Here is a 26,532-nt window from a genome sequence, read left to right as displayed (position 1 = left end):
GTCCGTCATATGAGCTGCTGCTGGGGATGAAAGACTGAAATAGAAATCCTAAATGGATCAAAGTGAGTGCTGGTATTCCTTTCTAAGAATCTCAAACATGTGACATGTGCCCAATTACATGTTTGATGGAAAGAGAAGGGGAGAGGATGTGGGAGAAGAGTAAAAATGGAAATAATCTTCTGATTAATCCAATCTATTACAGCTGCCTGAAACAGTTTAAGATATAATACATGAAATATATAATGCATAGAAGTGTCACAGAGAGAATATTCTGAACATGAAAGGTCAAGACTTTTAAAAAGACGAGGCAGTCAAATTCCGAGCTAAGCATTTTATTCTTCCTATATGAAGTTACATTCACATAAACGAGTCTTAAAGAGGGGAAGATATTCACAGTGGTCCTCTGTGGTATGAGTCCTACAGTCTAACAGTCACGCTGCTAATGGACTACAAATCCCAGCGATATGAAGGCAATTAACGGGCGAAGTGGCGGGTTGGTCAACATGACAAATGCCAATGGCATCATATCAAATCAGTAACTGTCCCCATTACTTCAAATGATATCCCAACCTATAGTCAGTAAACACATAACATGTGATAAATTAAAATCCCTCTACTCCTTTAAAAACTGTCAAATAACATTTAACTTTCATACTTTCATACTACATACAAAGATGCTGCTCTGTTCCAATAGTATGGCAGTGCAAAGATGAAAATGTCATTGTAAATATATATCTAGTTCAAAATGTGTCAGGAGCAGCCTACGGCTGCTAAGAGAAACTTGACAACCTATTTTATTATAGGACACTTGGTCTGCACAAAAAAAGTGCATGTACTTCAATTTAACACTGATCTACAAATCACTGCATGTTGGCTACTGTCCGTTAGGACAAAAAAACTAAACAAAAAGAACACCACTCAAATATATTATATCTGGTCCAAAAGACAGAAAAAAAACAAATCGTCTCTATACTCTATTAAAAAATAAAGCTTCACACATTTAGTTGTCATTCAATTCATTAAATTCAGAGCAAAGCCAAGTTATGTGTGCTTGTGAGTGTTGGAGTGAGAGAACAGCAAAGGAGGAGAGGATAGAGAGAGAGAAAGAGGGAAACGGAGAAGGCAGAATGGATCACCATAAATGGAGCGGAAACCAAGAGACGTTCGATTGAGTCATACACACATGCTTTCCCTGTCTCTACAGTACCTCTCTCCCCACATACAAACAGTGAGAGAGATGACAACATACGTGTTCAAAGACATCTCGCGTATATGCACTGCCCCTACAACACAAACAAAATACACTACAAATTATTGTAAACGTGCTCTGCACACAAACACATTCAAGTGTTCATAAATAAGGAATCTCAACAAAACAATTTGCTTTTCTTGGCAACAGGTTAATTTAAACAAAAGCATAAAATTAAGCCATTTCGTTCAGTATAGCGAAACTAGACCGATGGGCTAAATCTGTGGCATAATATAGGGTCTAAAAAACAAAACAAAAAAACAACTAAAATTAAATCCCTTTGAAAATATGTTTTTTGGATCAGCTTACATACGGTATATCACAACTCATCTAACCTCTACCTCTTTAAAATATGAGTTGGTGTCATGTCATTGCATTAAGAACAACAACTCAATCTCCCAATGGCTATCAGAAGACTAAATCAACAATTATTAGGAGTTATTTTAGTTTCCCTTTGAGGTGTTTCATGCAGCTGGAACAGTGCAGACACAACTAGCCAAAGTTGGTCTTGCAGGCCAGGTTACATGATGCACACATCTCCCAAAGTTCCTGGATCAGTGCAGCGGTTGCAGAGGTGTGGCAGTGTAGTGCATCTTAAAGTGTTGCTGGTGACTTAAGTGTTCCTTCGATCTAGCTGTTGATGTACTAGAGGATCTGATTGGTCTCTGGATCTGTTGGGAACCAGCAGAAATCATACTGTACATGAAGGCAAACTGAAAACTATTCCACGTGTAACCCTGCGGTCCCCGTCCCCACCCACCATTGTGGTCCCTGTCAATCCCCCCCACCATTGCTGCCCTGTGGAGGGTGTAGACAACCACAAGACTCCTCTGATACACATAGGGCCACCAGCTGCTTCATTTCACCAGACTGCAAGACGTTTCACCAGGAGAGCGTAATGCAGGGAGGTTCACCAGGGTTCCCCAACTCCCCATCCTCACTTAGAAAGTGCACTGACCAACCAGCAGGGGGTACTGGTGCGGAGCCAAGGACATGGTTCCTTGCCAACTTCCCATCTACAGACACTGCCAATCGTGTTCATTGGAGAGCCCTGCCAAGCCATAGGCACACGGCTGCTGGGAATCTGGGAGTGTTTTACCTCCATGCCAACTCAGATAACTTATATGTGTTATATAAATAGACAATAATTGAGAGTCTAAAAGCCTTTGGACACCAAACTAATTTGTTTGACTGTTAATTGTTTCACTGTTATACTATAGTATTTTCCAAAGCGATTATTGAAGAGGTGCAGCTCTTGGGTGAGGCAGGAAAACGAATAAAAAAAAGGAGTTGTCTGCTGATTGAACTAACTTGGTGACTGTTTTCAGTGGCGTGAAGAGAACATGAAATAGATCGCGAAAAACCTTGCTCTGGACCCAGTGTACCTGGATTTGGTGGAACTGAGGTCTAATCAGTCTCTTCACGCTGGAGTTGTTCCTTCTGAGGGAGCGGCACAGCAGCTGTCCCCAACAGACCCCTTCTCACAATGTAGGGACAGGAGGGCCCACTGGGGATGTCTGCAAAACCTACAGGAAGAGGAAAAGGAAGTGAGAAAAGAAAATGTGGGTCAGGAAAGGAGGGAGAATATTATTGAGAGAAGGGAGGAAGTGCAGGAGACAATAAATTGAAATAAATAAGAGAAAGTGCAACACAGTACATGAAGTATACTGAAGATGGATTAAGAAATGATGTGGGAACCAGAGATAGAGCCATAGAGGTGACATGTCCCCATTAAGATTCCAGAATGTTTATCATAGTGGCTGGCAGCCAGACCATATGCTGAACTTGCTGTATTTGGAACCTATGTTAAAAGAGGCTTCTGTTGTCTTTATAATAATTGTTAATCCTCGTATTGTTCCACTAATACATCAATACTTGTGTCATACTGTAACATAATTTTGATTAGAGTACAAACTCCTCATTGTTTTTGGGCAACTTTATTCATCCCAGATGTTTTACTTTTCAAATTACATTCCACCAAAATATCTGCCAATCTTTATCAACAAAGAACTGCTCAACACACCTTTCATAACAACCTCGGGCAGGCCATACGGTTCGTACTCTGTATCGTCGAAGGCGGCCGACAGCTGGCAGCGGTTGCGGCGGATGCGTTCTGCCAGGCGGGCGGGGTCCGCCGGGATGGGGAAGGTGCCAGTAAACAGCATCTTGTCTGCAAACTCCATGGGCAGTGGGACGGGAGAGAGCGGGGGAGATGCCGTTAACTCCTCTATCTCCTCTCCTTCGGTCTGTGTGTATGCATGCTGGAGGTCTGACACTGCAGAGACGCTGGTGGGGTTCATCTCTTCTTCTGTCTGTGTGCAGACGCTCTTCGGCATTCCGAGACCCTCACTCCCCGAGTCCTCCTGGCTCATGTGTCTGGTAATGAGGGTCCTGGTCGTGTTCAGTCTCTCTGGAGCCTGTTTGTGGCTCTCCGTGGTTACATGGGAGTCTTTGGCAACGTGCTGCTGTTGTCTGCTGTTGTTGGACATTTTTTGGATGACTTCTCTGTTGTCCTTGCGTTGTGTTTCTTTGGTCAGTGGGTGTTTTACGTCCATGTTTTCTTTCTCAGAGTCCTGGAGAAAGAAAATTATTTAACCCATTAAGACCTGAAGACATTCTTAAAAATGTTTTCTAAATCAAAACAGTTTTTGGAAAAAAAATCAAAACATTTTTTTTTCACGATTCTTAAAAAATAGCAGATCTACAAGCTCATAGCGCGGCACTCGGTGCCGCGCTATGAGCTTGTATATCTGCTATTTTTGAATAGCCAAAGAAATCTAAAGTGACACAGATGCGTTCCAGGTATTAATGGGTTAAGGCCTCAATTAATCTAGTTATTCAGAGAAAATATTACCAACACACACACATTAGAAACCTAAAAATACAGAGATCGTTAACCTCAACCTTTGAAAGCACTCTGGCAACTAGTGTTTTCAATGCTGTAAACGTGAAATTTGCTTATCTTTTATTGATGACAAATACATCTGAAATGTTCTAAATATAATATATTTAGAACGTTTATCTTTATTAATATATAAATAATGAAGACAGAGGCGTCAATAATAATGAGTCACCCTATCATCCATGGCAGGCTCCTGCATGAAGTCCTGAGGGGCTGAGGTCTTCCTTTTATGCTGGACAACAGTCTTCGTTTCAGGATGGTTACTGTGCTGTAGTCTGTTGGTGCAACAGGAAAATGATTTATTCAAAAAGGAGATGAATACATACACAAGCTCTGGTAAAAACGACTATGCATTGTGCTATTAAGGTTGTGCCGATGTGTATCGATTTATCAACTGGCCGCCATAAGCAAGTGAAAGTACTGTATGCATGTTACCTGGAACCCAGGGTGCGGCCCTGCATTCTGTTGGACGAGCAGGACAGGAGGAGCTCATCCTCTCTGATTACCGTCACAGTGCTGGGGCTCTGGGGGACACCAGGGGCAGCTGGGCACTTAGGATCAAGCACAGGATCTTCATCCTTGGCATGACTGGTTGGAACAAGAGCCTGGACCTCATTCTGAGTCTGCTGCTGCTGTTGGTCTGACTGAACCAAAGTCTGTCTGAGAGCAGAGGTTTGGTCCAGGATATGTGGCGGGTTACATGTTTGAGTGAGCTTCTGGTCAAGGGTTGGAACAGGCTGGGAGGTTAGCCTCCACATAACCAACTCCTCAGCCTGCCTCTGGTTCTCCTCAGAGAGAACCTGTAGCGCTGTCTGCAGTGCCTCCATCTGGACATGAGGGAAATTACATATTATATTATAATGAATGATTATCATATATCAAACGTACTGGATATTATTCAAGTACTATATATGTCTATGCATGCATGCATGTATTTATACTATATATTACGATTCATGAGGAAAACATGAATCCATCCAAAACAGCAAACATCTACATGTACTTTGTGAACTGTGCAAAACATCATTCATTACATCTGATGCCTAAAACATAACATTTCACTGAGTGACCATGTGCATTGTCTCTCTACTGAACCCCACCTGTTGCGGTAGGACGACAGATTGAGGCTGAGAAATGGTTCCTGACACCTCTTCAGCCGCAATCTCACTCTCCTTATCTTCTGCATGTCTTTCTCCCTGGGGGATGACATCACTCAACACATTGGTGGAGTGCACCATTTCCTCTCCTGGACAGGAAGCAACATCCTTTCCTGGACTTGTCTTCTTCTGACCTGAATATTCCTGGCCCATGCTAGCGGATAACGCGTCATAGGTGATGTTTGTTAACTCCTCTGAGTGGTTCAATCTGGTGATTTCCCCCACTTGCCTTTTGTCTGGTCCTTCCTTCTCATGCCTCTTCTCTGCACAGCCTTCTACTGTCATTCTCACTCCCTCTTTTCTTCTCGTCTTCACCTCGTCTTCTCTCTGTGCCCCGAGTGTTGCTAGATCCTGCCGGCAGCGCAGTAGTTCCTCTTCTTGGCTGCGGAGGGCGCCCTCCTTCTCCTGCAGCTCTGCCAGTAGGTCTGTGATGTGCTGACTCTGCCTGTCGAAGGCCATGGTTAGCTGCTGCGTCTGACGTGTCACCTGTGAGGTGGGTTATAGGAGAGAGAGAGAGAGAGAGAGAGAGAGAGAGAGAGATGGAGGGAGTGAAGAAAGTAAAGAACTGGAAGACTTCAATATACATTTTCTAATAGAAAAATGTAACAATTTTATTGCCTCACTGCAATATGTACTAGTTCATTGGCATTGTGGTTAGAGTGTCCACCGTCTGCCCTGAGACTGGGAGGTTGGGGTGCAATACCCGGCAGCGTCATACCAAAGACTATAAAAACAGTACCCTCTGCCTCCCTGCTTGGCACTCAGCATCAAAGGTTGGATAGGGGTAAAGACCTCTACACACTGTACGATATTTGAAATGGTCGGCGAGTGAACAGATCGTTAAGCATTTCACATTGCACAAGTTTCTCTCTTGAAATCGGGCTAAATATATCGTTGTGATTCTCGCACGATTGAGTGGTCGGCGACAGGGGTTCACTGATTGCAAGATATTTCACCATGATGTGATCCCGAACCAATACATACATACATTTGTTTTTATTCCAAACGTCTCACGAAAACGTGAAAGGCTCCCGTGATATATGCGCGAGACCGAGACAGGACGCTAATGATTGACATTAAATAATACTCAATTTCTCTGTATTTCTCTCTCTCTCTCTCTCCCTCTCTGAAACAAACATTTCAAAAGTCAGCCAGTTCAGCTCAGCAGCAGTGTTGCCGTGTCCGCTTATTATAAGAGAGTTGCTTGTAAAACATATTGGTGGTTGCGTTTCTTTTTAGCTTATTTCCAAAGTGTAGTTTCTTATTTGGCTTTATTTCTTAATGTTGCTTTTTTTCTTTGAAAATAGTTGCGACGCATTGTGAGCTTGTAGATCGGCCATTTTATTTGTATATAGGTTTAAAGTGCTCATGCAGCCTATAGTCGCTTTTGTTGGGCTTGTTTTCATAGACCTGGCTGCTTATTTCTCGCGCAAAACCTGGCAATACTGTTCAGAGATACGTGCGTCACACACGCACACACACACAGCTCTCTCTCTCTCTGTCTGCAAGCCCTATTCCGCTAATAATACACAGCCCCATCGTCAAGCAGGCTCGCTCACTCTATCAATCTGTATATCATGTTTAACTAATACAGGACTGGACTGTCTGTACGGTAATATTGCGGTTCTATGGGGGAGGACTAGCCACGGTGCGTCTCTGTTGTATCACACTCAACAGTGAATCGTGCTGATAATAAAATCGTTTTCCCACCAGCTACCTCGCTGGCTGGTACTGAGCTCTGATTGGCTGTAGCACGGCTCTCATCGGATCCGATAAACCCAAATATCCAACATGCTAGAAAAGTAAAAATTATCGGGAACCGCTCGCCGAGCGCAAATTATCGGGGTGTACCTTACACACTGCGCGATCAACACCTCGCCGAGGAACGCCCGATCTGGACTGAGATCGGTGGTTTTGTCGGCGATCACCAAAAAATATCCCCGAGAGCCAAATCGGGTCAAATATCGTACAGTGTGTAGAGGCTATTAGTCCCTGTGACGTGACATGCCATCAAAGCATCATGTCCAGGGGGTAACCATCTACATAAAACTGCCTCACGCTAAATAAAGTGGGCCACATGGCTGGGTAAGAGTTGGTTTCCAAGGCTACTTACTTATTACTAATGCAATATGGAAGTCCTTAGTTTCAGCTGGCTTTTGTCGATTTGTGCACTTAATAAGCCCCAAGAGGCCATGGTTTACAGTGATTTTAGAACAGCTGTGGGGCACTATTCGGCACATTTTAAAACAATTTGTTTCCCGCAGTGATGCTGATGTTATGTGTTAGGTGTGTGTTTTTTCTTTTAACATTTTACTTTGTCTTTGAACGTTGCCCAGCCAATCATAATCAAGCACCAGAACAATCTGTTGCATGATTTTCATCTATTAACGAACATAATCTTGTACATTTCACATGTGCATTATAGTTTGAAGAAACACAAATTAAAGGAGTAGTTCATCCCAAAAATAACTTATTTTCTATCAATTACACACCCTATGAAGCCTTGAATTCATGAAGACTTTTTGGTTTTTGTCGCATTCCGAAGCCAATAATTAGATGACCAGCGGAGTCTCCTCCTGACTGATGACCTGGTCATCAAATTATTGGCTTAGAAATGCTTAGGAATTCAAAGCTTCATGGGGTGTGTAATTGATAGAAAATAAGTACTTTAAAACCCATCCCATGTCATCTACTGTACCTGGCTCTGCATGGCCTCCAACTTGGCCTGGCACTGCTTCGCCCGCACAACCTCTCTGTTCTTCTCTTCACGCAGACGCTCTACCTCCTTGGTCAGGTCACAGGAAGCAGACCCAGGCCTCTGGAGGCCCATGGGAACCTCCTCATGGTCTGGGGTACAAGACCCCTGCAGATGCTTTCTTAGAGTGGTGTCTTCCACCGCAGTTTGGTCCTCAGTACTCTGTTCCTGGATGAGATCTGTCACCCAGGAACAATCTGCATTGCGCTGATTGGCGGACTCGCAGAATAGGCGGTGGTGCTCTGGGGAGGGGAGGAGCTTGTCGTCGAGGCTGACGACATTAGAGTTAAGCTCGTCGTTGTGGAGACTCAGATACGTCAGAGGGCTGTTGGCTTCTGGAAGCTTCTTTTCATCCAGCAGCTCTTTCTTGCCACGACTCTTCACCTCCTCCAACTCGGCTTTCAGCTCCGCAAGCTTGAGGCTCAAGTCCACCTTTCCCTCCCTGCCCGCCTTCATCATCCTCTTCCTCTCCTCTTCATCCCTCTCCCTCTCATCCCGTTCTAAAGCCAGCTGGGCCTTCACTTCGGCCAGCTGCTTCTTCAGCTGAACATTCAGATCCATCATTTCACTCTCCCTGTCTTCCAGAGCTCTCTCCTTCGCCTCGTCGAACTCCCCTATCTTCATCGTCTCTCGCGCCTCCCTCTCTCTCTTCACCTCTGACTCCAGAGCAGCCAGGGCCTTCCTTAAGCTTTCCGCCTCTGCCCTCATACGCTCCTGCTCTGCCTTCCTCTGCTTCTCCTGCTCCTCTTTCTCCCCGGCCTGGCTGGCGTGTTTGCGGCTAAGCTGTTTAAGTCGCGTCCTGGCTTCGGCCTCTGCCCGGCGCTGGCTCTCCAGGTCCTCCAGGCGTTTCTGGAGCTCTTCGCGAGCGTCACAGAGCTCTGAACGTAACGAGGCGTTCTCCTTCCGCAGGTCTTCAGCTGTGGTCAAGGTGTGTTCGTCGGGTCTGAGAGTGGCTGACTGCACCAGGGAGAACTTTGTTTGAATTTCATGGTCACAGACCATAGAGGAAGCAGCAGGGGTGTTAGGAGCACCAACGTTGAGTTTGGAGAGTGTCTCTGTCCCGGAGCCATCGCACCGCATTGCGTCACCTTCATTGTTGGTACTCTTCCTCTCCTCATCATGGTCTTCCTCCCTAGTGTTCCCTCTCTCTTCTTGACTCCGTAACCTTTCAGAGTCTTGGGAGCTGAAGGCGGTGATGTGCTCTGAGTCGATGCCTTCGCCCGGCTCTCTGTCACTGGGATACTTTCCTGAAACCTGCTCCCCCGCGTCCACGCCCCCGGCCCGCTCGCATCGGGAGGTGCCGCTAGCAGGACGCTGCTTGGTGGAAGCCTGGGGTCGGGGGGGGTGGTTTGAGGTGTACGGCTGAGAGGGGTAGCTCTGTCCAACAGAGGTAAACTGGACGGGGGGTAACGGGGTGGCTGCCTTCTGGTCTGGAATTGAAAGGGATATGAAAAATAAAATTACAATGCTTATTGAGTCTTATAAACAAAAGTCTTTGTTTTTGAACATTCAATATTAAATATCATATCGGATGATAACCTATTCTGTCCACCATGGCTTGCCAACTTGGACAACACGGTTGTCCACGAGATGCACAAGGCCGTCGGCTGCTCAAAGGTGGACTTGTCCGCCTAGCGGCTCGCTTGGGCACGCCATACGAGCTGCTGTTGGCGCCTGCCTGCCTTTTCCATTATTATATTAATATTTTAAATGACGAAACCATCTCAACGTAACATTTATATGCAACGCTAAATTTTAAAAAATCACTCAGTCAACTTTGGTTGGTTATTAATGTTTAAATATGTATATTTCTAGCCTGGGCCGTGATACTGCCTGCTCCAAGTCTGCAGATGTTGAGCCATTGACCAGCAGGGGTCAGCATTTGACTGAGACTGCATTGTAAACGAGAGGACATGACAATGAAAGAAATGGCCATTTGCAATGCAATCACTCTGGCTTTATTATGTGGCCAACAGATATCCATCAGACCGTTATGAAATCAATAATTAATCACACATGCCGTTCAGACCACACCCATCCATCTCTTTCCTCATTCTCACCTTGCAGTTCTTTGAGGAGGTGCAGGGCGTCGGCCCGCTCCTCGGCCAGTCTCCGCCCCTCCTCCTCCAGAGCTCGCTCTCTCCTCTTGCTCTGCTCCAGGCCCGCTGCCACGCCCTCTGCCTCCCGCTGTGCCTCCTAACACATGAGGAAGTGGTGTTGAATAGGAGGTGAAGGGAATTCATTCAAACTGAAGTTAATGACACAACAACAGTTGAAATTATATTAATAAGGTGCCAGGATAGGATGACTGGCAATCAAATCTCCTTTATATGTGGTTCATTAACTATGAAAATGATACAATGATCCTCAAACATCACTGCTATCAAATGCTTGTTAAAGAAAGATCTTGATATCAAAATGCGTTTGGTGCATGCATGTCTGTGGTATATGTCACCATCTGCTATATTAGGTTGTAGTAGATTTGTTTTGCCATTACGAGGCGCTTAAATGAACTCCGCAATCTAATTTAAGGGCATATATACAGTAAGGCTTTTATTGTTAAAGAACAGGTAAGATGTGTCGGTTGTGGTTTTTAAACGCAACATTCAAAGTTCAAAACAAGTACATTTCAGATCAAATGATATCACTGTTTAAGTCACAAATGATGGTTGAATTTTGCTATGTGACACAAAATATGCATCATTGCTATTTAAAATAGCTAATGTTGGGTTTTATACAATATAAATAATTGCATGATTGGTCCCTCTACCGTTTTATCAGGTTGAATCTTCTGTAATGTTGGCTGTATCATTTACTGTATATGAAGTTATTAACTCCATAAAACCCTCTTTAGAACTACAGTACATCCATGTACCATGTAAAAACAGTTGCACTACCCATAAAGCGATCACTTGCTCATTATCTTCAAAGTGACATATGGCATGGGACAGATTCATAAGCTGTTAAAACATTCATAGAATGTATTATGTGCCCACTGCTTGGGTAATGAATAATTAACAGGCATGTCTAGACCTACAGTCACAAGACTTGTGATATGGCGACACATTTGAGAGTGGAATTGTGCGTGTGTTACCGTCAGTTTGGCTTGTGTCTGTGCATCTTTCCTTTGGCTTTCTTTTAGCTCTCCTTCTGTCCACTTCAGTTTCTCTTTGAGAGTTTCAATCTCTTTTTCCAACGCTTGCTTCTGAAGAGACACCTGACAGAGACGGAGGGAGAGAAAGAGCAGGGAGGGGTGAAAGTTATCGTTCAGTACACAGGACACGGTTAGAGAGTGTAAATTATGAACATGGGGGGAGAATCCTGGTGTAATAAAGAAGCCATAAATAAAGCTATTGTTTTTTTATGGAAGCCAATCAGGAAGAAAAAAAGGGAAATGATGAGGTAAGTGGTAAGGAGAGGAGGTGGAGGGGTGGAAGGGACCGATGAAATCAATATCTAGCATGAGATCCATCTAATGTACCCTCTACCACTCTGGGGAAACCTAAGCAGCTTTAACTAGGTTAAGCCAACACTTTGCCAGGTCTAGTCTGTCTGGCCTAGGGCTGGGCAATATTATATCAATCATGATATGAGACTAATATCGTCTGGAATTGTGTAATATCATGATATGGCATAAGTGTTATCTTTTCCTTGTTTTAATAACTTAAACCAATTTCATTTTTTACCAATTAAGAAAATGTTTTAGAAAAATTCAAAAGAAAATTTATATTATCATCACAATATCCATATTGAGGTATTTATTTGTTGAAAAATATGGTTACATTTTGTCCATATCGCCCAGCCCTAGTCTGCCCTAGTGGTTTGCATGGAAAGGTCATTCATACACACATTACCTCTTGGCTTGTGTAATGCATGAATATTCACTACAAGGCAACTGAATAAGCCAATATAGCTTTAACAGACATAAACAACATACAGATTATTTGACTTGACCACACTGTAGGATTTATGAGATTATTTTCCTTCTGGGAAAAAAATGTAATAAACCTGAAAGACCTTTTTGAATGTCCATGTTTATTTGAACTAGTAGTTGGAGGACTACTCACTGCCTGTCAAGAGTACAAGCTACTGTGACTTTCTTACTGCAGAGTATTACAATAAATAGTATTGAAAAAAAAAAGAAAAAAGAATCCAACATATCTTTATTTCAGGTTTTATCTGATCAGTATTTACATGTATATTTACATGTACATTTACATGTACATGTTACATCTGGGAAAAGTGTGACAATGAGTCAGAAAGGGTTTCCCATTCAAACCTCTACGTCCTTCACTGAATGCTTCAAGTGGTGAACTGGGTCACAAGAAATGCATGCATACCATCAGCCAGCAAACATTAGTTTGATTTTTCAAGTTTGCTACTGGATTCAACGCAATCTGTGGCTTCGTTGTGCTGATGTGTGTACATGGCTGTATCACACCAAACAAGATAAGAATACAAAATAAATGTGTGGTTCCAGTTAAGATTGTCACAGACATTGTGGGCAGACTGAATAGCCATTGTTTGGAAAGTAATCTCTGTGAGCAGCTGGTCTGTTTCATCAATAGAAGTCATTGAAATAGTCAATCTGGCAGGTATCAACTAGTAGGTTTGCATTTGAATCCTGATCAAACTTGTATTATTACCTCTTAAAAACAATACAGCACCATTCTGTGACACATGCACGCACAATCGGCACGCGCACACACACACACACACACACACACACACACACACACACACACACGCGCACACACATCTTCATGCAGTACCTCCACGCCACCCTCATGCCTTCATGCCTCCATTCATAAGAATGCTGACTGTTTCAGGCAGCAGTCTCACACAGACACAAGTTAAAAGTGATGTGTTGATTTCATCCTCCCATAACCAAGTTTTTCTGCACTGTCAAACACAGTCACGCAGTTATTACCTTTGCTGTTCAACCCTTCTGGGAAGAAACCAAGAGAAGAAGAGGAGAGAATAAGGGAAAGAAAACACAGAAAGCAAGAGAGTGAAAGAGCAGACGAGAAAAAACAGCAAAGCAAGGTCGAGGAGGAAGCGTGGGAGAAAAAGTTACATTAGTTCATTGACCTCTGGAGTAAATAATAGAAGTCGCTCAAAAGAGAGAGAGAGAGAGATAGAGAGAGAGATAAGGAGAGGCAGGAAATAACTGGGAAACAAAGAGGATGTGTTCACTCACTGCCAATGCTGATCCAAATTAATAAAATCACTGCAGTGTGTGTGTGTGTGTGTGTGTGTGTGTGTGTGTGTGTGTGTGTGTGTGTGTGTGTGTGTGTGTGTGTGTGTGTGTGTGTCTGTGTGTGTGTGTGTGTGTGTGTGTGCGCGTTCTACCTTCTCCGCCTGGGACTGCAGTGCATTGTGGAGCGTCCTAGCCTGTTGAAGCTCCTGGTTGAGTTTATTCACTTCCTGCTGATGCTGCTTCTCCAGACACTGTCTCTCCTTCTGGAGCTCCAACACGTCCTGACACACACAAACATACATACATGCATACAAAATCCATGCACACATGCACATGCAGACAAACAAATACACTTAAACCATATGCAAGCTAGTTATTAGTGCTTCGCTGCTGTACTGTATGTCTTGTTACATTTCCGGTAGAAACCCGTGGATCTTCTACACTGAAACATGAGGTACCATTATTTTTAGCCCCTCTTCTCATCCATCTGCCCACCATCATCTCAACTACTGTAGGGATGCACCCAATATTCGGCCAACGAATATATTCGGCCGATTATGGGAAAAAAATGCATATTCGGTCTTCGGCCGAATTGATTTGAACAGTAAATAAATATTACTGAATGTTTAGAAGACATACACAAACAACACAATCCGATCAGTGAAACACTGTTGTAAGGATAAGTATATATATCAGCTGCGTCTCTCTCTGTAACACACCGTTGAATGGAGGAGTATACAGCCGCTGCTTCTCTCCGAGCCCAGCTGCATTTTAATTTAATTTTAATATTACGTTATTTTACATCAGGCACAAATTAGCCGCCTACTGCACGTTGCTTTGCAGGCAGCCAGTGTTGCCGGATCTTGCAAGAGAAATAAGCAGCCAGGTCTATGAAAACAAGCCCAAAACAAGCACCAAACAAGCCCAAGTCGCTTATAAAAAGCAGACATGGCAACAAAATGGGGAAAGTGAAAGTAACTGAATGAAGATGTGGGCTTGTTGTTACCATGGATATGGATTGTAGAGTCACTACATTGCGACAGTGCTGGTGAGTAACATTGTTTATAAGAAAACTAACATCAGGAAAATAATAATTATTTGATGCGGATCTATAAATAGGATCATATAATTAATGCGGTTGGATGGCGGGTGGATAATGAACATGTAGATGCAGATTTAGGTGACGAAAAACCCCATCCGTGCATCTCTAGTGTGTGTGTGTGTGTGTGTGTGTGTGTGTGTGTGTCTCTCGCCAAAATGAAACTGAAAGTGACAAAATGAAGTGAAAGTGACTCCAAAAGGAATGGGAGGAATGGCAGGCTATTCAATATTTGTTTTAATTTCTTGAATTAATGTTTTTTAATTTACAATAATTCAACTGTATGACATGCTAATGTTTTGATACGTATTGTCTTTTATTAATTCTACACAAATAATTATATATTTTAATTTAAATGTTACGTTTTGCCATAATCATGTAGTTCTACAACAGAGGCACATAGATACAACAGCAATGGTACAACATTAAAAAAAAGAAGTATATCTATAAAACTTTTTTTTTTATCATATTCAGTTTCGGCCAAGAATTTTCCATTCGGTGCATCCCTAATCTCAACATGTCTTTCTCTTTATAGCTCATTATGTTCTGCCCTTCTCTCTGTCTCACTCCATCCTTCCGTTCTCCCCACCTCACTCCTGTCCTGCCTGTCTGTCTGTTTTTCTGTTTGTCTCACCCTCTGATGTTGTTTCTCCAGGTCCTTGACACGTTGTTGATTTTGGAGTCGGATGCTCTCAGCATTCTGTCTCTGACACTTTAGCTCCTCCTGAAGCTGTCTCAGCCTCTGCTCTGCCCCGGACGCCTGGACACACACACACACACACACACACACACACACACACACACACACACACACACACACACACACACACACACACACACACACACACACACACACACACACACACACACACACACACACACACACACACACACACACACACAAATAAGGTGTGTGTATATACTGAAGCCAACCTCAAATACAGTTTATATTCATTTAGCATTTTATGTATATGTATGCTCTTGTGTATCTGCATATATGAACGTGTGTTTGCGTGTCTGGTACCCGCTCGCTCTCCTGTGCCATGCGTGTGTGCGCCAGGCTGAGCTGGTCGTGGGCTCTCTGCAGGCTGTGCTCGCTGGCAGACACCTCCTTCCTGCTCTGCCCCAGCTCGGCCTGTGCCTCCTTCAGTCTCGCAGCCTCCGCCCTCAACTCTGCCTCCAACGTCCCCACACGGCTCTGCAGTTCTGACAAGCACGCTGGTAGACACAGAGACAAGTCAGGGTCACATTAGACGAGTGGTCAATACAGACCAATGTGAGCAGAGCAACATATTAAATATTTAAGGATAAATTGATCCTATAAAAGCATATTCCCATGGTGATGGGCAGTTCCCTCTGGATATAATGATGAACATCTGTTGCAAACATGAAACCAAAAGCCCTCTTGATGGTATCATCAGGACACACATTGTTCTAGGTTTCTTACATTGTCAATAACTACCATTAGTGGTGTCTTACTTATTTATGCTGAACCTGAGCTCCAAAATGCACTTGTGCAAATAAAGTCCATTCTATTCTTTACTTTGCGATTACTGGTCCATTTTAATCTGCTAACCACATTAACCATGTCATCCCTTTTTTTAATAATCTTTCAAAATTAGCCGATCTATAGGCTCACAACACGTCATAATGCGACGCATTGTGAGCTTGTAGATTGTCTATTTCTGCTATTTGTCATATGACGTTAACTTTAAATACTGTATACATGGCTTGTATACATGGCACTTAACCACTTGTATACAAGTGGTTAAGTGCGCTTGATTGACGAGTCTGACATAACATCACAATAGCACCAACAGAGTTACAGAAATAGGGTCAATCAGTTCATAGTGACAGCTCCTATGTGCAGGGCTGCAGGCTAGGGGTCATCATGTTGCCTACCCCTCATCTTCCTCTGTGGGCTTTCTCCACACAAGGCCTGTTGGTATATTTCAAGTTGCTCAGATGCTTCCAAAGCCAATGAAACTTCAAGAAACTGGGTTATTTTTTACAGCCAAGCTAATGATGATTCTAATTTTTACCACAAATTGTCAGTGTCGAAATCATACAAGTCTTGTCTGAATGATGTCCTGGTTGAAAGCAGATCGTTGTGGCTTAACATTAGCTACTGCTCAGCAACCATGTCATGTTTGCTTCCTTGGCTGTACTGGCAGACTGTTAACAGTTGGGTATTGAATTCTAGTACAGTAGTAACTAGTACAGAGTGTCACAACACCTCACAGTGAACAGGGAGACAATTGAAGGATTCTGTCCGACACTGAATACATGCGCTCACACACACACGAAAACAATGTCCTTATAGTCATTCACTCAAAGATATACAGCCACTGTCAAACATGCAAACGAGCACAAAAACACACAGAGCCAACAAGCAAAGTAAACAGTGACCCTCCCCTCTCCCTGCTGCTCACCAGCAGCTAAAGGAAGGATTTATTGGTTCAGATTGAATTGTCCCCTTCCTGCTTCGACCTACTGTCACACACACAGTTTGATGCTACCAATAATGTCATTACAGTATGAGTCACTCAATCTCACGTAGCAAGCCTAAGAGCATGCTGAATAATGTTTAGATGAGCTTTTAGTTTTTCAACATCCTCTTAGGGAACAAGACATGTTACCTGGACACATGCTGGATACACCAGGAGGACACATGTGGAAACTAGAAAATGTGCTCAGTACTGTAGGTCACAAATCTCCACCCAGGTAGAAGCTTGTTTATAGGTTATTGTGGTGCTTCTGGTGCATTAGCCTATGGCCCCTGGAGCTTGACAACCAACATCACGGTGTGACCAGTTTATCAGTTCTCTATGTTAATCTGTTCAGAAGTTCTGAGCATTTTTGTGATGTGGCACACCTACTACCACACCCCCTTTCGACCAATCGGTGTTAATCAGTTCGTCCTTGAACTAGGACCATTGTTTCCACCAAGTTTTGTGCAAATCTGTTTATAACTGCTCGAGATATCATGCAGACAGAGAGAAGGGGACAAAAACATTATCTTGGTGGCAGGGCAGAGGTACTCTGGTATGGGTCACAAAGGCCACAAACCTTTTAAGTAATTTGATACGTGAATGCAAACAAGCCAAAACTAGACAGGTTTTAGCAGCTTTTGCTGTATCCAAGCTGCCTATTTGTGTACATTTTAACACAGTTACACCAACACTCACTTTCCGTTTCTTTACTGCGGCCCTCCGCTATCCCACAATCCACCTGTTCCACCTGCCCCCGACTGATGACTTCAGCATGGGGTGTCTGAGGAGAGGGTGCGCTTCGTCCCCTAGCAACCAGCCTTGAATCGTTGCGTTCCCATGGGAACACAGACGAGGGACTGGCGAAAACATCCGATTGGTCGGGCCGGTGGCGGAGGGGCGTATTCTTGTTCTGTTGTCGTTGGACTGAGGATGTGGGAGTGTCCGAATACTGGAGCTGTTGCTGAAAACAGACAAAGATTGAGAGAGACAGAAATGTGACAAGGTTATTTAGCTACTTGCTCATATCAACATTAACCCATCCTTTCTTAGCACATTACCCACAAAATAAGCGCTAAATAAAATGTTTATAAAAAGTCAAATCTGAGTGTTCATTTATCCATTTGTTACTCCGGGAGTTTCAGGATTTGTCCAACTGTATTTATGACATCCTGAATACTCAAATTACAGAGTCGGTTTCGACAGACCTGTTTGAATCTAATCTTACATCACCCATTTTTAGAGCTCAGAGTTTGAAAAACCACACGGGTGGTTAAACTGCTTTAGTGAGACCGGCTTGGTGTCGGCTGGCACACATTAGTACTCACCCTGACGTCTCTATCTCCTCCTCTGTGCCCTGTATGCTCCTCCTTTCCACCTCCTGAAGGACAAAAGCACAACATTTGGGTTGAGTTTTGTTCCACGACTGACGACCAACACCCAGAACCATGAGAAACAATACAACTGGAAAGCTTGTGGTCTACTGTGTTCTAATAACAAAACAGGAAGCAGAGAGCACTGCACTGTAATCCCTAGAGAAAGACAGCGAGAGAGGGGTGGGGTGGGAGGCTGAAAGAGAGCGTGAGATGTGACTATGACCAAATGGAGATGGACAGAGTGTGATGAGGAAAGGGTGACAGAGTTGGGAAATAAATATATGACCTCTTTACTGGCTGGTTTAAAGCTACAGTCCAGGACTAATTTAATTTAATTAATGAAATGTTTTAACCAATCTGTATGGTAGAGTATTTTAATATAACTAGCACATATGCAGTGGTTGGAGGTGGTCTGCCAACACTTCTAGAAAGTCTACAAAAATAATAATAATACATTTGAACCCTGCATACACGAAAATAAGCAGTGTGAAATAGGTAAGAAGCACACAGATTCGGTCTACTAATACAGAGACTGTCATGGAACCAGAGTGTACAGAGACCCGTACCAGTGCGTTCCCACGGTGAGGCCATGTTCCAACATGGTGTGGAGAACAAGTTGGAGTCTGAAGGCCTGTTGCCGTTCTGCAACTTCTCCAGCTCCACCTCCAAACTGGTAGGAGAGAGAGAAAGTCAGGCATGGACAGAGGGAGCCAGGGATGGAAGAAAATAGAAGCTTGGAAAAAGAGTGACAGGAAGAGAGACGGATAGAAAGAGGGAGACGGGGATAGAAACAGAAACATGGATATGGCAGGGACGGAAGGGTGGAGATGGATGGATGTGTGTGGTGTTGTGAAAGGGGGGGGCAGAAGAAAGTGGAGCGGTTAGGAGCGTTTGGTGAATGAGGCTATTTCCGACTTTACCAGATGATGCCGCGGCTCTAGGCTGCATACATTTTATTTATTAGATTTCATTGCCACATATCTACATTATTTCCTTGCATTATTTTACCATTTGAATTATATTTTATTGTTTATCCTCATCCTGGCTATATTTTATCTCCTTATTGTAAACCCCTTGTAACCCTGTTTTCTTAAAGCACTTTAGAAATAAGGTTTATTATTATTATTATTAATATTATTTCCCTGCCCTGCTGACCTTTTGACCTCCTGGGTGAGGTTGTGAGTGAGGGTGCGGGCGGCCTCCAGCTGCCCCTCCAGAGAGCACACCAGAGCCTGCTTGGTTTGCACCTCTTGAGACAGTCGCTCTGACGCACGCACCCCTGCCTGCGACTCCTCATGAACCAACTTCAGCTCCCTCTGCACAGCTTGCAGCTCCCCGCGTGTCTCCTCATACTGGGTGGAGGGGGAAGGAGAGGAGAAGACAGGCTAGTGTTCCTTCCTGAAACGTCTCTCATTTCCTATGGTGACTCAAACACCAAAAAGGTTTATTTTTGGAAGCCTATTGGGAAGTAGGCTTGCTTGAGTATGCAGACCCTCATGTAGCTCACTACTTCTAACATGTTAAATATAAAATTATAAACAATCTCTGTAGAACAAGCAGAGCACAACTTGCTACACAGTAAAGCCTCAGGGTTAATTTATCAGTATCTAACTCTCAGCTCTAACTCTAGATTAACAGTACAATGTACCAATAGCAGTACTACCTTGATAGTCTGCTTGTTGAGGGTAGCCTGTGTGTTGTCCAATTGAATCTGTCTCTGTTTGTTCTCTCTGGACAGTCTCTCCTGTTGGACCTGGAGGTCCTTCACTTTCTGCAGAGCTCGACCAGAGAGCCCCACAGTCCAGTCCTCTTCGGCCCAACTCATCTCTCCCTCTGTCTGAGCCTGGCGGGCTCCACCTCAGCTACTGACCACCCACTGCCAGGGTGGGAAACCAACACCAGTCCCAAAACGGGCAATATTCTAGCAGCAATATTAGTGTTTTTCTACAGTTCAAGCCAGTTTGACTGGTAACCAAACCTCTTATTCCTTCTTTCTTATCAAGTGTGCGCAAGGGTGAGATGATGGTCGTTTGGAATCCACAAACTACTAGCGGTTTGAATTTGTTAGTTCCATGTTCTGCTCCCAGGCAACAGGTGAATGGATAGTCACTACTGGCACTGGAGCCAGCAGCTGGAGGGAAAGAGCCAAAACCACTCTGGGATTCCAGCTGTCAAGAAGAAGGGGTGTGCAGTACTGTCAACAGCAGGAAGCATAGTCTGCAACAAGCAATAAACAAAGGCAGTGCTGTTAAGTAAGATACAGGTCGGCGTTCATGTGAGTGTTGTAACAGTGAATGCAATCACATTCCACATTAGTCTGCCATACACTTTATAAGATGTGTGTGCACAGTGTGTTGTGAAAGGGAATGCAGTGAGCAGTTCATCAGCCTGAGCATGTTTCTCTCGGTCCTGTGTGTCTACTAGCTGCAAGCCTTGTAAAGTCCTGTCTTCTACTGTGTTGTGTTACTTAGAGGCTTTGGTCCCCTAGTGAGTTGGTTGCTAGCTCTGTGCTGCTGTGACTCAATGTTTTCCAAGCAGACCTCCTGCCAGTTCAGTTTCCAAGCGTGTTTCAAGTTGAAAATAGCAAAACCCACACACACACACACACACACACACACACACACACACACACACACGCACAGTTATATAAATGTTAACAATTAACTTGCTAAGATTATGTTGACACTGACAGGTGTTTTAATATAGAAACCAATCTTTTGGAGGCATGTGTAAATGGAAAGAGAAAGAAAGACACACACATAAGCAGTATTGTGCTAATACTACCGTTAGTAAGAATGAAGAAAAGCCTGATTGAAACTCAGGACCTAGTCGAACCCGAGGAGACCAAACAAACAGTGATTCGTGTTTTGACGTGTACTCTAGCCTCAAGGCCATAAACCTGTCTTATATATTAGATTAGACATGGGCAGTGGTTGTCGTCATTGTTCACATATTATGTCATGGTTTACTGCCTGTTCACACAAACGTCACAGAGGCAAAGTCAAAACCACCTGATCATGACAACTCCTGCAGTCACAACTATGACTTCATACACATTAATGCCATTTGTAGTACATTGTCGTCTTAACGTGTCGTTAACAATCATTTAACACGTTCAGACTGCATGTCAATTTTGCCTCAAGATATCCTAACTAAGCCATATCGTCAAATGTTAATAAATTAGTGCCAGGTCTGCAGTGGTGGAAGAAGTACTCACATTTTGTACTTACGTAAAAGTACCAACACCACAATGTAGAAATACTCTGTTACAAGTAAAAGTCCGGCATTCAAAATGTACTTGAGTTAAAAATACAAAAGTATTGGCATCAAAATGTACTTAAAGTACGAAAAGTATAAAGTACTCATTATGCACAATGTCCCATTTCACATTTACCATTTTACCATTTACAAGCTCACTTTCAAATGGACAAAATGTATACAGTTTTCAAATAATTTTAGTGGAGTAAAGGTATAATATTTGCCTATGATATGTAGTGGAGTAGAACATGTACTGACATTTGGAAACACTATAAAGTAGAAAAAAAAATTGTGACAGCTGTGGATCATCACAGAGATGTTTTCTATCTACAGACTATGCTGCTGCTTTCTAGAACAACTGTAATGGCAGATCTGGTCACGCGGTTCAAGAGAAGCTTCAAAAGAACAACATATAACCATTAGTTAATTATTAGTTTAACCATTGACTCAAATGAAATTGTCAGTAAGTTTAGTTTAAGGGGATGAAGCAAGCGTTTAAAATCGCGTTTTTAGTCAGCCTGTGTTTTCCCAATGCAACCTTAACGGTTGCAGTACTGAGCATGCGGACGGGGGTTGACTGGCCACAGGCTGACTAAATAAGCGATTTAAATGCTTGTTTCAACCTCGTCGGTAAAAAAATCTTGACCACTAAAATGTAAAACATTTGAGAGCAGGGGGACGACCTTTACTTTTTGGATACGATCTGCGGGAAAGGGTAAAAATCAACAATATTGGCCAACGTTCGCCAGTGTCGGACTCTGCCGGCGCCCTACACAGCGGGACCTCATCTCGGAGCTATACAGCGGAGGGAGAGGTTCCAAACGGGGCTACACGTTAACTAATGTCAAAGAGCGCCCATGCTAGAAAGCCCACTAACCTCACTTACCATTCACTGCCCCGACACTTGGCTCTGGTGATGGTGTTGTTGTTGAAGCATTAATGTATAACTAATATCGTATAACCGTTTAGATAATATCTTAGTTAAACTGACCGATGTGACAGTTGTTATCATATCAGAACGAGACGCCGCCTGACAACAACGCCACACACTAAAGTCAGTTGGGCACGAGGCTAGCAAAGTTGACATATTGTGTGAGAGAAATAAGCAACCAGGTCTATGAAAACAAGCCCAAAAGAAGCCACATGCGAGCACTCTATATAAGTTGCCATGGCTATTTGAAAATAGCCGATCTTGCGATCTACATGCTCGCAACGCGTCGCAATGTGACCCGTTGTGAGCTTGTAGATCTGCTATTTTCAAAGAAAACTTGGGAAAAGGTGAACATTTTGGAATATTTACATTTTCAAATTCACAAAATCTTGTATGGGGGTCTCTGGCACAAAAATATTTGCAGAAGGTTGGGTCTACATATTAATTTGGGGGTTGCGTCCTTGACATGAAAATGTTTGAGAACCACTGGTTTAAACAACATTAGAAACAAGCCCAAATAAGCAACTACACTTTAGAAACAAGCCCAAATAAACAACTACACTTTAGAAACAAGCCCAAATAAACAACTACACTTTAGAAACAAGCCCAAATAAGCAACTACTACCCTTTAAAACTTAACAAGCCAAAAAACCGCAACCCGCAACTAACCAAAATGTACAAGCAACTTTACAGAAAAAGAAGCCCAAAGTCGCTTATAATAAGCGGACATGGCAACCCTGAAGGCGGGGTGGTGACGTTGTAGTAAGGAGGGGGAATGTTTGGGAAAAGTTGGTCCATGGTTGGATTCATATCCCATAGCCTGTATGGACGTTTACGCCGCGATTGGCTAGTTGGTTGTCAAGCAACAGCTGATACGGCTAGATTTAAGTTTTTTTTTATAGATAAGTTTTCTAATGTATACATTCTAATTCTAATGTATACAAGTTTTCTAATGTATACATTTTCAAACAGACAAAGTTTAAATAGGGCTGAAGTGGTAAATGTATGTTTTGTAATAATAATCAAAATCTACAACGTAACTAACTAAAGTGTTCAAGTATTTGAGTAAAAAGTACAATGTTTGCCACTTTGCCTGTGAGATGTAGTGGAGTAGAAGTAAAATAATCGAAAATAGGAAATACTCCATTAAAGTAAAAATACATCAAAAGTGTACGTAAGTACAGTACTTTACTTTCCACCACTGACCAGCAGGGATTGGATCGTTACCAAAAAAGAGGAAGGTTATTTGTTACATTACTTTACTTCACTGTATCACTGGGGTCGTGCCTGAATGATTTCATGTGATGTGACCACTCAGGGAACCCATTTGGTTTAAATACATAAATGATTGCCATGCTCAGTAATATACTGTACAGTCACAATAACTTGACTACACTCACACTGACATGAAGCCCATTCTTGTCATGTAAACGAGTAGCCTATTGCAACGTTACATTGGGCGAAATTTAGACTTACAGTGCCACCTTGTGGCTGAAACCTGAACAAGCACAATTCATTTCCCTAGAAAATTACCTGGGCACTTCAAAAGAGACTACCCAATAGAAAATACTGGAGCACTCTGGGTTTGCTCGTTTTATTAATACGCAGATTTGCAGGGGTGACTGATGTTTCGACCAGCGTCTTCATCAGAGTCAAACCACTGGTCGAAACGTCACCCCTGCAAATTAATAAAATGTGCAGACCCAGTCGAGTGCTCCAGTATTTTATATCCCGTCATGTAGACACAAATGAAGTTATTTAGTAAACAGGCAGGAATACATACTATACCGTACCTCCACCGACTTGCAACTTTGTCGGAAATAAACATAATGGAAAGCCTTGCACTCAACATACCCCATGTTAACAAACTGCATGGATAACTGATTGGGAGACTGTAGACAGCCTGTTGGAACACACCTTAAGGAACACTGATGTCCAGAGTGAGGTATTGTGTGCCATGTTATTGTCTGACCTGCCTCTCAGATCCCCAGCAGAAATCATTTTTCTTTTAATGTCAACCATCCAGCCTTGAGATCCAAGTTGTTTTATCCACATATTCTTATAATGGAATGACGACTGCTATTACCTGACCTGTTCCACCTGTCATACTGTATGCCCCAGCCTTGATCTCTGTGTACAGAGGCTGTTACAGAAAATAGGACACTCAATACTCTGTCTTGTTAACTCTAGCAGCCTCTGTACATGGGATAAACCTGCCTCGATAAGTCAAATAAAAGCCAAATGCACTGACAAGGGCAATATAATATCAGAGCAAACAAGGCGGCCTAAGAGAGAGTACAATCTTCCAGATGGAAATTTCATCACACTGGAAAATGAACATACAGTATCAGTCCCAAGGCACAGTCCCTTCCAGACCGTGCTGGCAACTCCAGACTGTGCTGACCTGTATCAACAAATGTGATGTTAGCATGAAAAACAACATGCGACAGATCCTGATGCAGAGGTTTGACAATGTCCCGTGGGTTCCACAAACTACTGTAACTGTTTCTTGTGGTGCCAGGTAGCAGAGCAATGTCGCATTTTCACATGACAGGAACCACCCTGTCTGGCTGAGAGATTCCATACTTGCTACAGCTACATCACATCACATCTATTCAACTATTCTGGATGAGGAATGAAGGCATATGACTAGGAAATTCCCACTGCTGTTACTAGTGGTGCTAGTTAATTAATTGGGAAACAAGACAACAAAACAAGGGCATCAAGTCAAATGGGTGGTCATTTATATGCTTGCTTGTTTGTTTCAGTCCTGCAGGGATTAAAGACTTTGGAGATCCTTTAAAGTTACCTTTATTGACACTTATTTTACAGTTAAAAATTAATAAACTACCAGCTTCCTCTTGACAGCATGTCTCATTTTTGGAGGTGTGCATCTATAAAGAAAGAATATATTAGAACTAAGTAATTAAACAACCTGTGCTGGTATTATAAAATTACTATCTATCTATGATGTCAAAGCTACCCCCATCAGACTGTCAGAGAAACCTAATTAGCTTACATCATTGATCCCAGATGAAACATTACATCACTGGGGTACTGAGTACTCCAAAATGCATCTCAACGATTAGTCTTGCATAGCCAGATGATCAGAAATCTCTGCCTATTGATGCGTTTGGGAAAATCTAAATTCAATATACTGTATGTGCTTGAACGCCTTGAAAACCAATCCTGATACCGGCACAAAATGAAGGACAGCACTAAAGTCTTTGCATTTGTTCTGCAATGTTATTTTGGGGATTTCATTAAAAAACATAATACATTAAATGATGGTAGGGGCAGTGTGATGAACATCACAGGTGACATAACACCCCACTACACCAAGCCTAGTTTCTACCCCCTAAAGAACAGTTGTGTGTCCATGGACGGCATAGTGTGTACAGGTTTCACTCCAACGAAACACTGATTCACAAATTTCACAAATTATTTTCACAAAAAATGGTTTGTCTGGAATGAAAACACATACACATGATTGGACACCAGTGCTCCAGGAGACATCTACAGTGACTGTGAAATACTCCTACCTGACTGACCCAAGCCCCCAGAACCACGGTAGAACAGTGAAGCGGCCAGGCCTGGTGGTCAAACCTTACAATGCACTTAAAATGCTTCTGTGCGTGCAGCCAGTATGCGCGCAACGAAACCCATTATATCAGGTCTCGTTAGGACGCGTCTCACTAGCCAACACACACAAGAGGGGGTTGGGGTGTGCTGAAACCAGTGCACCCCGAAACAGGTTGGGAATTGATTGCGTGAAACAATCACCTGTGCGTCCAGGCTCAATGTTAGTAAACAAATAATTGGTCTATGGAATGGACCCATGGAACCAATATGGAACCAATATTTCTTACTTCCGGGTGCTTCAAAACGCCACTGAGCAATTGCGTTGAAATGAATAGCTGGGGGCGGGGCAATCCGCCCTCTAGTTATATCATACCTCTATGGACTGACCCCATAGCAGCTTCCTGGTTTGTCCAGACTCCATCTTCTAGTTGCAGGCCACAGTGCTGGTCTGTGAGCTGTAAGACATGCTGATCACACCATCTACCTCCACCTGGGACCTTGTTTTTTTTAATTTATAGGACAGTAGACTGACAG

General features: G+C 43.1%; 1 protein-coding gene across 2 annotated transcripts; it reads right to left on the bottom strand.

Annotated features, from left to right (window-relative positions):
• Positions 1-316: 316 nt before the first annotated feature.
• LOC311034292 (uncharacterized protein) lies at positions 317-22,522 on the bottom strand. 2 transcript variants are annotated; one of them, XM_084042150.1, is made up of 18 exons: positions 22,372-22,522; positions 19,891-20,444; positions 19,383-19,579; positions 18,794-18,897; positions 18,180-18,232; positions 17,551-17,815; positions 15,387-15,580; positions 14,997-15,122; positions 13,416-13,544; positions 11,158-11,280; positions 10,124-10,259; positions 8,007-9,493; positions 5,252-5,794; positions 4,587-4,978; positions 4,324-4,426; positions 3,273-3,822; positions 2,635-2,775; positions 317-1,920 (listed from the first exon to the last, which is right to left on the bottom strand). In XM_084042150.1, exons 2-17 carry the CDS (start codon positions 20,050-20,052, stop codon positions 2,657-2,659), a joined length of 4,683 nt encoding a protein of 1,560 aa, XP_083898276.1. In that variant the 5' UTR covers positions 20,053-20,444; positions 22,372-22,522; the 3' UTR covers positions 317-1,920; positions 2,635-2,656. The 2 variants fall into 2 exon arrangements, with proteins under 2 accessions (XP_083898276.1, XP_083898275.1); XM_084042149.1 differs by having other exon boundaries at positions 317-2,775.
• Positions 22,523-26,532: the final 4,010 nt, after the last annotated feature.

The sequence above is a fragment of the Gymnoscopelus microlampas genome (genome assembly GCF_963454915.1).
Source record: "Gymnoscopelus microlampas genome assembly, chromosome: 18".
Taxonomy (NCBI): domain Eukaryota; kingdom Metazoa; phylum Chordata; class Actinopteri; order Myctophiformes; family Myctophidae; genus Gymnoscopelus; species Gymnoscopelus microlampas.
Note: the sequence above shows the minus strand (reverse complement) of the source record. Positions and strands in the feature narration are given on the sequence as shown.